This window comes from Falco punctatus (assembly GCF_963210335.1).
Source record: "Falco punctatus genome assembly, chromosome: 3".
NCBI classification, from domain to species: domain Eukaryota; kingdom Metazoa; phylum Chordata; class Aves; order Falconiformes; family Falconidae; genus Falco; species Falco punctatus.
The window spans coordinates 24,913,377-24,929,284 of record NC_137582.1 but is presented as its reverse complement, the minus strand read 5'-3'; the positions used below and the strand labels follow the sequence as shown (position 1 = coordinate 24,929,284).

The 15,908-nt window shown below is 35.5% G+C and overlaps 1 protein-coding gene across 1 annotated transcript in view; it reads right to left on the bottom strand.

Moving 5' to 3' along the window:
• Nucleotides 1-314: 314 nt before the first annotated feature.
• Nucleotides 315-15,908, bottom strand: part of NUDCD1 (NudC domain containing 1) — a 41,495-nt gene continuing 25,901 nt past the window's right edge. The window contains exons 5-10 of the mRNA XM_080381566.1: nt 15,192-15,377; nt 13,811-14,018; nt 12,504-12,648; nt 10,148-10,273; nt 7,070-7,229; nt 315-3,277 (exon numbers count right to left, since the gene is read on the bottom strand). Coding sequence (XP_080237692.1) covers nt 2,985-3,277; nt 7,070-7,229; nt 10,148-10,273; nt 12,504-12,648; nt 13,811-14,018; nt 15,192-15,377 — 1,118 coding nt within the window. The 3' untranslated portion in view covers nt 315-2,984. The remainder of the gene's footprint in view (nt 3,278-7,069; nt 7,230-10,147; nt 10,274-12,503; nt 12,649-13,810; nt 14,019-15,191; nt 15,378-15,908) is intronic.

The following is a 15,908-nucleotide window of genomic DNA, read 5'->3' as shown; positions in this document are numbered from 1 at the left end:
TTTAACACAAGAATACACCCAAATACTTTATCAACCCCCTCCAGTAACTACCTCCATAAATTTGTATGTTGGGAGATATGGGACATGAAAAACACTGTACAGCAGTTTTCACAGCAATGAACATGGAGTGCAATAGTGCATGTCTTAGCAACAGATACAACCTTGCAGCACAGCCACCCAAGAGAACTTTTCCCTAACAGAAAGCTCATTAACATAACAAGTCTTATTTAAGGACTTTCTTATTTCTATTTTTCTATTTTGCTTCAGTAGCATAGGAAGGATGCACATTTAAAGTTAACAGAAAACCTTTAAAATAATTTAAAAAACCCTTTATTAATAAATTTAATATTTTTCTATTTATTTAACCTTGTAGAAGAATACATGATACATTCCAAATACACAGCCAAGGAAAACAGTGAAAAAGAATATTAGAAATAAATAATGCAAGTTTGTAATAGCCAAATATTTTCTCAAAAAATCTGTAAACAGATCATGATTGGGACCTCTCAGGAAGTACTGTGTCTTAAATGTAAAATTTCAAGAAATAAAAACCTAGAAAAATTGAAGAATGGTTCTCAGAAAACCACCTATTTTAAATATCTACATTCTATACTCTGTAAGCCTACATTAATACGCTAAACAAATAAGCCTTAAAATTAAGTGAACAGAGAAATGGGAATGCTGACAGGAAGTGCCTCCCTGTGGCTTGCAGCCATTTAATTCTCGTAGCTTGCTGTGCAACAGCATGCAAGGTTCCTCAAGGCAATGAATCTTTTAAATAATAAAATGTCTTTAACTCTCATAGAAAGCAAAATGAAAGAGACTCTCTGATATATCAGTTTTGGGAACACCATGATTGCAAATACATGAGTAACATGGAAAAAGGGTTGAACCTCTTCTCCATGTTCAGTTGTTCCCAGAGGCAAACAAGAACTCACATGAAACAGACATACATTTGGGCCGAATGTGAGGTTTTGTCATTACATATTGTAATGCAGCCTCTAAAGAGGCTTGACTGTTTCCCCTGTTGCAGGAGACAGCAGAAATATGTTTCCAGACACCTAACCCACAAGAAGGAGAATCTGACAAGGAACAGCTGAAATTCTCATCTATACTGAAGCTTCCTGCAACGTACCTGAGGTGACGAAAGCATGTTGCCTACGAATCCTTCATTCCTCAGTTCTCTAAACCTGTGTTCAGAACTCTGCATTCCCAATTATTAAATCTCAGGTTAGTAAGCACACAATTTACACTGCAAAGTAATCAACTACATAAAATCTTTTCTAAAGGACCTCTGCATGAATTCTACCACCCTGTTTGACATTATTGCCCAACGATGAAAATTTAGATGCAAAACAGTCATGAAACAGTAATACATTCACTGAGTCTCTTTAAAAAGCATTTTCAAGACAGCTTTAAAAAAACAGAATGAGAAAGGAACGTCTGAAAATCAGATCTGTTTCAACTTACCCAGGAAAGAGTAAGGAAAAAACTTTTCAATATTAGATACACAGTATAATACTTCTGTAAAGCAGGAGGAAAAGCAGGTTCCTTAAAAAGCTCCTACATTTGGAGTTTTTTTGCAAGCCACAACCTGCATTTCTCCCTCTCAAATTCTCACTATATTATTTAATCATTTCACCAACACCAGTCTGGAGAATTTATAGGAGGGTCAAAACAATCACAACTAAGAAACTTAGTCCATAAAAAAGGAACACTTGTTTTCGTCTCAATAGATTCTTACAAAGGTCTAAAGTAATACTGGAAGAGATGCAAACTATTAAATCACTTGTATTTGCCTCTATCTCAGTACTTTGGTTATCACAGATCACAGCAGCTTTACTGCCAGTACACTGTATGTTAGGCATTCTTTGCCACAAAGTCCTAAGCAAACTGAAAAAAAACCCCAAAGCAACCCAGGGTGGAGCTGTCACAACCAACCCTTTTTTGGTTTAACTGTATTGACAATGTCAATTTAAAATAAGAAACAAAAATCTTCAGATACAACTATTCAATGCAATTAACCATGCCAGTTTGTTAAAATGAAGCATCCTCATGGCCTGTGTACTCTTATGTTGCAAATATACATTTAGACTTGCGCATTACTGACAGAATGGTTAACTAATAACACAGTATTTACAGCAGTATCTGAGGCAGAAGCAGTACTTCTGAGTTTCCCATCTCAGGTTATAATACAGGTTATTTTTCTGTTAGCAATTTTCTAATTGTAAATTATTTGCTTGAGATGAAGTACAATGTCAAATGAACACAACCGAGAGTATAACTAGACCTTAATTAATATCATTCAATATGTAATCACCAGCTACACACTGACCCTTACTTTGCTTCAGGAGAAAGCTACTAAAAGTTACTCTAGTGTATCTTAAAATGTGAACATCACACTGCAAGCATGAGTAAGTCCCAAATCAATGAACTAAAATCTGTGCATACAATTACATTATTCCACTTGAAATAATTACCTGTGTAAGAAATATAATCCTCCATTCATTCAATTCACATTTCACTCAATACTACTGAATACTGCAATATTAAATCATTTTTTGGTCTACAGTATTTTAATTTGGGATATTTTTTTATAATACACACTTTTATTTTGCACATTGTATGCTTGTAACTCAAGGCTTTATTCTCTTTATCTGACTACTTCTTTCATAGGTAAACAATGGTATTCAAAAACAGAAGCGAATTCTCAAACCTCAGAAGTATTGCAGAGTATTTGGAAAAAACAATGCATAAATTATTCACCTATGCAATAGCAGCCTCTGACAACTGCTTTGAGAAAGCTGGTAGTGCAGAAGACAATTTCCCATAGCTCTGAAAAAGCTTACTTCAGTGACAGCAGAGTTGAATGTAAAATATCTCCTTTTTAAATCCATCAAATTGTACTGAACTTCTCTGATGATTTACCTAGCCAGTTCTTTAACAAATTGTTAACACAAACTACAGCAGAATATACTGAATAATTAATTTCCAGAGTTCACCTTTATTAAAAACAAGGTTTTTGTTGTGAGAACAAATAATCTCTCACTTGTAGCTTGAAAGCCTAAGATAGGATCAGTGGCTTCCAGGGTTGCTACTAGCTGCTTAGCAACCTGTCCTACTTGCCTTCCTTCCTTCCTGTTGTAGAGAACTGTGGACAGAGGAGCCGGCTGACGATAGATGAAAACTCGTCGCAAACACTCACAAAGAGCAGCGTAGGAGTAATCTGGAGCACATGCCATGAATTTCTTGTCTTGCTTTGATGCTTGGACATAACCTGCATAGCCCACAAAGAAGCATAAGGGATAAGTAATATATTGGTTTTAACAGAAGTTTGGCTGACTAAGACTGAACCAAGCTTAGTTTAAAAAATAATATTCAATTAATAACAAAAAAAGAGCGAGCTATATGTTGTTATTAAATATGCCAATAGTTTTTGGAGGTATGCATTAACCAATTTAATACCAATATACACTTTTTCTGTACAACTTCCTAACTGGTGTTTTTGATGCGTATGTGTGTATAGCTAGATACTGTTCCTACATTTAGCCCCTCTCTACCTCACAAAGTCTTCCATTTTCTCAGCACGATCAAAAGGCATAGATACACATCTTGGCCCAGTAACAATAGTCTAAGCAGAACAAGCCTCTTCTCTCCCCTCATCTCCCAGTTTGTAATTACTTTTACCATTTAAGATTTCTGAGCCTACCTGATCTCAAACAGATAATTAAAACTTGTCTTCTATTTAGAACTGAGTGGAGAAAAAAAAAGGTTACTTTTCAATACAATCTTTGTTGATATTCACTGAGAAAGAAAATCTTCCTTTTCCTGTACTAACTGAATTCTGTAATGGAAACCAGACTTATTCCAGACTGACTTCCTTTTAGTAAAGAGACTTGAGACATGATTTTTGCAAGTCATCTACCATCTTTCTGAAAGGTTGTTTGCTTCACTACCATCAAACAATGCATTGCAAAGGTTATTATCACTGAAAGACACCACCTCTGAGATCAGCAAGCATGCTAGAGTTTACTTCTTTGGGCTCTCCCTCTTACCAAACCATAGGGTAGAGGTCAAAGTACTTGTACTGGGGCTGGCTAGGATGGAGTTAATTTTCTTCCCAGCAGACCATAAGGTGCATGAATTTATGACTAAAACACTGTTAGTATCACACATTTTTTTGGCTACTGCTGAGCAGTGCTTGCACATTGTCATGGCTTTCTTTTTTCCAACTCTACCTGCCCTTCAGTAGGTTAGGGATGCACAAGAAGTTGAGAGGGGACACAACCAAGACACGTGATGCCAACCAATCAGAGCTCAACGCATGAGCTTTCTTGCTTTTGCTATTCCTGTTCTGTCCCCTGTCCCACTGAGGCTGGGGGTAGGGTGGGCATAAGAAGAGAGCAAGCAGCTTTGTGGTGCTTAGGTTAACCTGTGCCACCAGGGCTAACCCACAACAGTACCTTCCCACTTTAACAGTGCATTTTCATGCCTTGAGAGTGTTTTGCTTGCTTGGTTTGGTTTGGTTTTTTTTTAATGTTAACCCCAAGACTTTTAAATTTACAGATGCTTACTGCTGTCCTCAAAACACGATCTCTGTTCAAATCCAGCTTGACAGTTTTCATCACAAAACAGTTAGTAAATATATAGCTAGATTATCAATTGACGTGATTGCTGTACTGTGAAATATCAGGACAGCCAGAAAAACTTTCCAAGTGCAGGCTCATTAATTTAATTCACATATTTAAACACTGGCACTAACAATAAAAGCAGGATTTAAGTATAGGCTTGCAGGTAAAAAGTTTTTGAGCCAGCGGACTTGTATTTAAATGGGATTTCCCAGAAAGAAAATCACAGGCTCTTTATTTAAAAAAAAAAGTCACTGTCCTCTGTTTTTCTGGTTTATAGATCCCCTATTAGGAGCAGGGGATTTATACAGCAAGACTAATGAGTAGTCAGTGAAAGATACAGACTTCTTCAGTAAACTGTCATAAGAATGGGCAAGATCACACAATTGCTCCTTTGACCAGCAGCAAATCATTAGATGTTAGCATCCAGAGCTCTATTCAAGACAAATTGCTTTTTTCCAACAGAAAGCTGTTAGGACAGAAATACAGAACAAAAAACTTGGTACATTCAGTTTTACTTTTGCTTCCTTCTTTAGGTTTCAGTCCAAGACTCAGACTGAAAAATACTAAGTTTTCAATTATCATCTTTGTATAGCTTGTTAAAAACTAATTCCAAAAGTCCAAGCAGAGGAAGAAGGAAATAGGACTACTACCATTGTTTTGGTCAATATAATGAATACTGTAGATTTTGGAAAACTAGCCTTTTAATCTAGAAAATACTAATTTTTACTACTAGCTCCTGCAAAGTACTTCTAAATTTGATTGTAGATCATCTACATACTGATGACTGACATCTTCTCTGGCACATAAAAGGTGAACCAGATTAGTACAGAAGTATAAACTTCAATATAATACTGTGAAATGATAGTACTGTAAGGAGGAGGAAGTAGAGGATCAATAGTGTTTTTTCTCACATTAGGTACAAAAAGCTCCAAGATATCATAATTTCCTTTCCGTTATTTTCAAAACAACAGAAACAGGTTTTTAAAACAGTACTACAAAGTCAGCACAGAAACTATGAAACTAACAGTAATCTGAAAAAACATCACAATCCTTGTCATCCACTTTTTTCCCAGCATAATGAAATTTGAAATGAGTAAAAAAAGAACAAATTGTGATTTTAATCTCTTTTGTTAGAGGATGTGTTAAGATGCTTACAGTTTAAATTGATTTTAAGTTAAAGTAACAGGCAATTAAAAAAATCATTCATATTACAAAACTAAATAAATTGCAAAACCTCAGAACAAAACGAATTATGTATCACATGAATTATGTATCATATGTAACCTATGTGAGCTCTATAAAACAGCTAATATCTTCCCTTACATTTTGGACCCAGCCTGAGAGTGGTGTGGTCAAACAAATGTATTTGGGGGAGGGAGGGAATAAATTGTCATGCTCATAACATTATTGAAGGACTGAGTCTAGAGAATACCTACAGAACATGAAGAGTATAGTTGTCAGAACAGAATTAAATTCTGTATCACATTAACTTTCATGACAACTGATTTATCTGTTTCTTACTTGGCAGGGCTACATGGACCATCCTATTTGACCTGACATAGCAATTCTTACACTTGATTCCGTATTTTTCGAAGTACTTTCTGCTTCTCAGCTTTAGGATTCTGCTTCCAACATTGGGTAAAAACAAATTCTTAGTCCTGATTGCAAGAATACAGCAATAACTAACAATTCTTCACAATTACATTTTCTACTTTTCTGGCAGTCTGTAATTTCAGAAGTTATGGGCTTCTTGAGCCGGAGCTGACACAGTTATGCTCTTGATTGATTTTTTTCTGTCATGATGATTTTTTATTCTACTTTTTTTTTCAAATACATGAAAACTTTCCACATCCACAAAGTTTTGCAGCAGAGGGTTCCATAGGTTAAATGCACGTATGTGAAGCATTTCTTTTAGCTTCCTTTGAGCCTACTGTATGTTGGCATAATCTGATGCTCCTAGAACAGTGAACAATCATGTTGAATCCCTCAGAAGCATCACCTAGGACGACGAGATATGAAAAATCTAAAGGTGAATTATTAAAACATCTTACCATAAGCATATATATACACCTAGACATGTCAACAATGAACTGCAGCTGTTTCCCTGATGATTTCTGTCTGAGAGCTAAAGTGGCGATTGTGCTTTTAAGTTTTTAACTCAACTTCACTTATTCAAGGAACTCTCCTTTTTACTGTGCAGTACTGTGTGTGCATCCTGTACATGGTCTAAAAAGGCTTACTTTCCTCCCGAGACATAAACATTTTATTTCTTACATTCTAGTATTTCTAGAATTAAGCTACAGTGCTGCTTTCAACAGAATTATAGTACCTTTCAACTCTAATTTAATGAAGTGAAATATCAACAGAAGCCATACTAAGAGTATTCAGGTAGAAAAGTCTCAGATAGAGGACTGTGACACAGAAGTTAAATTCCCTACCTAAAGCATTAAAAGTTGCAATGTGTTCCCACATGTTCTCTGGTTGGTCAGAGTGGGGCTGCCAAAGAAGAGCATCAACATCATGCCTCAAGCAGAAGCATGGCATTTCTCTGGGATCCACAACAACTGAGAAAAGATACTGGTTGCTTCCAAGATTAATCTGAAAACAAAACAAAGAAATACAAAATATTGATTCAAAGCACAAATAGCAGATTCTGTCATACATACTGCCAAAGTCAGATGACCAACAGCTTCATGTTTGTTAGTTGACAAAATGTTTAAATATATTACACTGCCTTGCACTGATCAGCAGCTCAATACACTAGGGCTAACTAATACGTTTCAAGAAGATACAATTAAGTTGCTTGGGATAATATTTAGGGAAACATGTGTCCCACACAAGCAAATGTGTGCAGAAATCGTTTGCTAGGATATGGGATCCTAACCTATGACTTCTGAGGTTAGGAAAAGATTCTCTCTGTGTAATCATGACTGGTCTTGTGCAATGTGACCAGGGAAGGAAATGCTGTCTCGATGCAGTAAAAGTTGATAAGCAGTGGAACGAGGATTATTTAGAAATATAAAATTATGAAATGCCAATAACTTTCTATTTACTCACAATCAAATAATCACTAAATTTCAGATTAGTACACTCTTCATCAGATATGTTTAGATCACCAAAAACATTCAATAACCACTTCTATTCACCACGAATTACCTATTATATAAGAAAGGCAAGACACATATATCCTGCTGTCTGAATAAACAACAGTAAGAATAAACAATAAAACACCACATATTTTGAGTTTTCTATGTAAAGCCTTCTAAAGGAAGTTAACAGCAATACTTTTAAGGCAGCACTATGACTAGCAAATGCTCAAAGAGGAAAAAACCAACCTATTCCCTTAAGGTCTGTCCAGGAAGAACTCTCAAGAATTCCTGTTTGTACCCACAACTGATCTACATTGTTCATGTTACTAGATGAACAAATACATTTGAACTGTTTTTTTATATCCAGAAGCTATGTCTGCAAGAATAACATGCAGGATTACACACTAATACATGGTACAATATATTATTCAATAAGCATTTCAGACGCTCTTGAACAGTTGTCACAACACCATTTATTACATGTATTGTGGCAATAACTATTAATTAGCTTTTTACCCTATCATTGTATCAATGTCACAGGATGGGGCCTCTGTCCTGAAAACCTTAATTTAACCTTAACATAAGATCCAGTGGACAGAAACAGCAGCTATCCAGACCCAGATATTTATTTGAGATTATACAGTCTATGGCAGAACCAATATAATTATTTCAGCTGATTCAGTTCAAGTCCAATGGCTCAACTTCAAGACTGTAATGCTTTAAACACATGAGCCTTTGCATTACTTTTATGCAACCAATTTTTCAAGAGCTCTTTACAAACACCCTGGAGTTCAGACTTGTCCACGATGTCTTGCTGCCTCCTGGAAAGCAACACACATCAGATCTGCCTTCCTTGATACCATGTTCCTCCTAGTCTGTGAAATGTCTCTGGGGGACAAACTTCTTACCGTTCAGGGCAAGAAGCCGTAGTTTTGGGTAAGTTATTCAGAATCTTATCCAGTCTGATCTTGAAAACCTCAAGGACGGAGGCTGTACAACCTTACTAGGCAACCTTATTCATGCTACAACAATGGTGTAAAAGTTTTTCCTTCCATCTAGTCTGAACCTCTTGTTTCTATTCATGTCTGCTGTCTCTTGTTCTCCTACTGTGCATCACTGACCAGTTAAAATCCATTTCAACTGAGTTGCTATAAAATGTCCTCCTACAAATTACAGGTTTTACCTTTTGACAAATGTAACCTCGCACACTGTATCCACAAAACAGACTACCTTCTTGGTGGAGCATGTTAGCCTTTAATTATTTTTTTTTTTTTTTTTTTTGGGGGGGGGGGGCAGGATAAATGCATGTACAAGCATATATATATACAATACACATATATAAACACACAGACACATACAGACATATGCATATGTATCTGTACTGCCAAAGGAAAAAAGATACATTAAAAAAAATAAAAAACAAGAACAAACCAAGATCTGTAAGATACTCAAGACATCTTCTAGAGCTCTTCTGAGGAAATGGGAAATTATGAACCAATTCAAAATCTTACTCTGTAACTATTACATTTGCTGTACAGAACAGGTTATCCTACATGTACTTTGTGTGACACAAGGTAGCACTGAAGTGCAACACCAATGTTTATTACACACTTAGTAGAGATACCTTGGAAAAAAACCCAACCTCCCCAAAACCCCAAGACAACAACTTAATCTCTGATGCTTTCATATGTTTTGTTTCCTGCTTTACGCAATCAACCATATCAAGTCCTAACTTAGTGATAGTCAAGGCTGCTTACAACCCAGATCAAGCCTCCTACTGAAGCATTTTTCTTACAGTCTGTTATTTCCGTGTGATTGACAAAGTACCGTAAAGCAGGGGTCCTCAAACTACAGCCCACGGGCCGGATACAGCCCCCCAGGGTCCTCAATCCGGCCCCCGGTATTTACAGAACCCCCCCGCCAGGGGTTGGGGGGGGGGAACCAAGCAGCCGCAGATGACTGCCTGCCACTGCATCCGCGCGCCGGCCCCCTGGTTAAAAAGTTTGAGGACCCCTGCCATAAAGTGATCTACGCCCCAGATCATTAGTAAAAAAGGTCAACTTTCTACCAGGCTGTCTGAAAAGTCACTGAGAAAAATGCAAGTTAAAGGATCTAGAAGAATTTTATGCCACTGAAAAACACCCCTTTCTTACAACAATTCTGACATAACTTTGCTTTTTCAAATGGCTTACTTGTTAATGTATACACATATTTTTGAACAGAATAAAAGCAGCCTTGTTTTTACATTAAAATGACACTGAAGAATACATAATGCTTGTTGATAATTTCTGTTGCTACTGTGATTTTACATTATGGAAGAAATTTATGTGGTTTTAAGAGTTTGCACAGATTTTTGTTCTGATAATAGAATCAAACTTGCATATCATAACGTTTTAAAATATTTCTGTAATAACTTGCAGCACTTACTACATGAGTGACTTTCAAAGTATCACCATCAAACCTGCACAAGCTTGCGCTGTCTTCAAGAAAAGCATCACATTCTTCTAGTTCTTGAGCATTACAAGGTGGATTTTCCTTTTCAGGGTTTGGATTCTGAAATAAAAAAGCAACAACCTACACTGAAAATCAAAGCTACTGAAGATATATATATATATATATATATAATCTCTTTTCAATACAAAAAGTTCAATAGAACAGGAAGAATCATTTGCATATCCTTAAATACTTAAAGATCAAGCTATGTACTTATTCAAGATGAATATAATCATTTCTGCTGTGGAGAATAGCATGAGTGGTAGGTACAACAAAATCCATTTCAGTTTAAGGAAAGGTACAAAAGCCACTAAAAAATGGACAATAAATTCCCTTCTGTAAGTAGCAAAAGCACACAATCCTGAAAACAAACACAGGTTTAGTAAATTTACATCAGTGCAAGCTTCTTTCAAATTGCCATTGGAAACTGTATTAAAAATGGATTAATTAATTTTATAGGTAGCTTTAAATACATGCCTACTTTTAGCATTGCTAATTATTTAAAATTAATAATGATGTTATGTATATTTTTCAATGTGCTCAAAACAAGAAAAAAAGCACATTTATTTTTCCATATCCCACAAGTCAAAGAAAGGAAAAACCATCACTTTCACTACTAATCTGAGAGCAAGATATAACACTACTGCATATAGAAAAAGCTTACTTCTGCTGATCACATCTTCCTTGGCAAATTTTCAAAACCACCAAGCTATGTTACCTTTGCGATATATTTAAAGAACTAATTTCATTATAATAGAAAGGGACCTTTATTTAACAGAAAGCAAAATATATATATTTCCTTTTTAAATATGAATTCCTGTTGCTTCTCGCACAAAAAAGCATCTTGGCAACTAATATAAGCTGAAAGGTAAGACCAACAGAATCTGTAAGGAAAGGTTAGAAAGGGCACTGACTCATTTGACAGGAAGGAGTTTGTGAGTTCCTGTGCTCATTTATTCACCCATTTCAGCTGATTATTAAGAACTTCTATTTTGGTTCTGTCCACAAAATTAAAGAGAACAGAACATATTCTTTTTTTTTTTTTTAATTGCTAAGACAATTGAAGTTCAAAGAAAATAAACACGAAGAGATAAATAAATATCCTTAAGTGACAGAAGCAAGGAAAATCAAGTGTCATATACTGCAAGCTAATGCACAGGGTATCTGTCTCTTTAGAGGCTACACTTTGGGATCTACCTTTCCTCTACCAAGCATTCTTGATGGCCTCTGGTTTACTATTTCATTGGGTAGCTTTTTTAAAAGCCTTCCAGATAAGCATCATTACCATAAGCAACTGAGACAACCAAAAAGAATCCATGCCTTTATTATACATAGGTAGCGGAAGTCGCAGTATAACAAAATACATAGTATTTATTTAAATTAATAGGTACCTAAGGAAAGATCTTTGTTTTACATGATCATACTGCACATAAGCTGAAAGGTTGTGACCAAAAAAAAAAAGATCATCACTAAGCTCAGTAGGAGTTACAAAAGAAAAGAAAACTGAAGTTCCCAATAAATCTATGGTCAAAAGATGTACTACAATATCTTGCCCACAAATAGTGAGGGAAAGAGGACATAAATCAATTCAGAGCGCTAAACAGAATTTATTTTAATAACACTTTTCAGCCTTATTAAAAAAAGTAATAATCCAAAACTAATATATTAAGACTCATAGGGAGCCACACTCCACAAGTTTTAGATGAGATGCCGTTTTCTAATTAAACCCAAAGGGGAAGTATCAAGCAAAGAGCAGTTAAAAATCACATTCTATTTAGTTTTAAGTAGACTCCCTGTATAACAATAACACCAGAAAGTTAATGAGTCATGCATATGCTTTCCTTTTAAAAATGTTATTTATACTTAAGAGTCTGTAAGCCAAGTGCAGTATCCCTAGGAAGACGATATTAAAACATTGTTAACCTATTGATAAACAAGAAACAGACATTCTTCAAAATTACTTAAATCCACTGCTTTAAAACTATCTGCCACATTCAAGTGGTGAGAAAAAAAATTATTTTCAATGTTAAATCAGACTTCTGGTTTGGTGCACAGGTGCCATCTGTGCTAAATTCAGTCCCCCACAAAGATGATATTACTGTTCAAAGTATAATCACAACTCTAGTGCCATTAGTTTGTTAACAGTTTCAGTTAAAAATGAATGTAGAGTTAAGATTCTGAATAGTAAATGAACTAATGAGCTGTGTCAATGAAGTGCAAATTAGAGTAACAAGAAAAGTCAAGATGCAAATGTACAAGAATTTTAAATTGTTTATTTTCAACTCCTCACCATTACTTCAGAGGTAAGATGCATCAGGCTTTCTGTTATTTCAGAGCATTGGGAAGAGTCCATAATGAATTCCCCTCTTTTGTCACCAACTATTAGCTCTGGCCAGTGGGATCCCTCATTTTTCTTGATTAGAGAAATTTCTAAACTAAAATGCAAACAGAAGACAAAGAACAGTACATGAAAACACTGCAGCCATTTCTCAGATTAGTCAAAATGCTTTAAATGTAGATTTGAGCACTTCTCCTCTCCAAACTGAATTAATAATGAAAATCACAGAACAGAAACCATTAGCATTCAATTTATAAAGTAAACTATTACGTCGGAAAATATTCTAAAGAAATACAGTCCAAGGACATAAGCCTAAGAACAAAGGGAATATATTCATGTAAGTATCCTCAGAGTTTTCAATGTAAATGCAGTTTCCCCTGAAGCAGCCTTATTAAAACATTTTAAATATCGCAGAGAACCTGTAAAAAGAAATCTATGCAAAGAGTGACAGAACTACGGAAGTTTATCTGAAACCTAAGTAGTACTTAATAGAGCTACTTAAGTATGCGCTACCTTGATATAACATCTAGGACAAAACATTTGTATTTTATAGACCTCAGAAATACATTTTACCTATTCACTTCTCTACTGTGGTCAACTAGAAGTGAATGGACAAGACAAATCTCAAAGAGAATTAAAAAAAAACAGGTAGTCACACAGACAAGTAGTCATACGGACATGCATGGGTTAACCTCCAGTGACTCCTATCACCACTGTTTCAGAAAGGCAACTGACAACATTAGAAAGGGATTTTAAAACCCTGGCTGCCAATAAACACAGACAAAGCATGTGAAAATAAAGCCAGGAGGTTAACATTATGAGCATCAATGTATCCCTAATGTTGCAAAGAACCCTGCTTCACAGCTCAGTAGTAGAAACTCTTCATTTCCTGGTCTGATACAGGTATAGCTGTCATACAGATAGTTACACATAATCCCTTTTTCCTGAAATAAAATAATTTATTATTTTGGAAAGGCTCTTCTACAATTGTTGTGGAATATAGCTGGTCACGCAGTTTATAATCGTGTAACTGTAAGAGGAGGGGATTACTTTCACAATTAGCTGAAGAAACTGTATCACAAGACAGCATAGCAAAAGCCAGTGAACTGTTTTCAGTACAGGGAATAGGATCTTGTAAGAAGGGATGCAGGCTGTAGCATTAAATGAGTCCACTCCCAGAGGGGTCAGAAGTCAAAGATATGGTGTACACTTTGAAGTAAATTCTTATCAATAGGAAAACTGAAAACCATATACAACACCTTTGGTTCTCTCTAATTATCCATGTGCAGCTTTCATGGTCCACAGATGAATAGAGTTTTCCTTCCATCAAAGGAGGCTGGTCTTTCAGTGTAACACATATATTATCAGGGGAAAAGTGCACTTTTATGTCATCCTTAGTGATGTCTTGAGGAACGTGAACTGTTATTGTCACATCATCTTCAGTCTGCTGCCAGTAATAGAGAGGGTCTACAATAGGAAACATGCAGAAAAATACAAACTAGATTACAAAATTCTGTCCTGGATTCCACAGCATGCAATACTGGGAGATACAGAATAGAAGTTTATGGAAGAGTGGAAATTAACTTCTACTCTGAACAAAAAAATTAAATAAAAAATATTCTGATTATAAAATGGAGAAACATTTTCTTAGCAATCAAGTTCATTTGTTTCCCTCGTCTGGAAATCAATTTATATTCATGTCTATACTCAAATATGCTGACAAAGTTATACAATGGGCATTAATTATCACTAAGTTTATTGCAACATTACAAAATTGATGACCAAAATGTACTTAAATACACTGAAATATTAACAATTAATAATTTGGTTGAAGAGACACCAGATGCAATGGTACTGACAAGTTACTGCATGCTCAGACAATATATGCCATTTTTTTCTTGCCTATTTTGCTAGAAGCTATGCTGACTATTCAACAGAAATTGTTTTATAAGATTAAGTAAGTCTTCACCTGCCTCAGTCGATGGAATAAAACTGAGATGAAATAGAACTCAAGATGAAATAAAATTGCCTGCCCAGAGGAAATGATTTACTTCTGCTCCTGGATCTAGAATCTGCCTGATGTCTATCTTGATTATTGAACTGCTACAAGAAGTGGCCTTTTAAGAGAAATATTTATATTAAAGGAAGGCTATGACAGCATGAGTAGGTAGGGCACATCTGGTCACAGAAAACACAAATACACATGTATTCATTTTCTAAAGAGTCATGTTGTACATGTTATCTTCCTATTTAAAAGAAAAGCAAAGTATGGATAGATCCTTTGGAAGCTCCTGAGTTGTCACAACACAAGATTTCCTTGATCTAAGCTTCATATAATCAACTGTGGCTATGGAATGACTCTTACACTGTTGTCTCTTACCACAAGTTTCCTGTTCACAAAGTATCAGTCACAGGTGCTACAGATACACTTCCCAGAAACTGAGATAGGACAGTCTTCATATAAAGTGTGAAAACAAACAAAAAAAAGCCAATCTGGCCTTTAAAAATAAATAAAACTATCTTCAAATTTATTATAAGACAAACATTTATCGCTACAGTTTCCAAACAGATGTTAAATCGACAAGCTGTTTTCTAAGCCAAGAGAGAGCAGCCTATCATCATCTGCCAGATAAGTCTTACCTTTCTTTTCATTTGCTGCTTTTGCATCATCATTTTCTTCTAATTTCTCATCTTCATCTTGCATAAATCTGAATGGTTTGTAGGAAACAATCATTAGACCATCCCCATTCGGTTCTATTGCCGCATAATGGGGGACTGATTTTCCTTGTAAAACTCTCCTTTTAAAGATTTCATATCTATGATCACCTACACAATTTAAAAAAAAAAGAAATCTTAGTAGTAATATTTTTCTAGAATACAAATTATTATACAAGAATCTCGTTACAAATACATACAAAGCAAGCCTACCAGTTAAATCACAGCAGCATAGTTTAAAAAATTTCTGTTTTCCAGTAAGTTTGTTAAATATGCAGACTGTAAAATTAAACTAACATGGCCCTTTTTTCTTACAATGTCTTTGTTTATCCCAGCTAGCCCAGCAATTCACAAAACCACTCACAGCCTTTGTACAAATAAGTTTTCCAAATACTTTTTGAGCTGCTGTAAAAACTTGAGAAGCAATGAAATAGCTAGTGGTAATACTTTATTCATAATGGAAAATGCTCATCTTCCTCAACTTTTGTAGAACACTGCCCTTTAAAAGAGAGGTCCCAGATGTTAGCTGCTGGTGTCAAGGATGATGAAGGACCATGACATTCATTCCCCACCGTGCTCCCAAACACATGAGTAGCGATAACTCAAAACACCAGTAAGGTCACAGGTTCTAGCACAATGTTT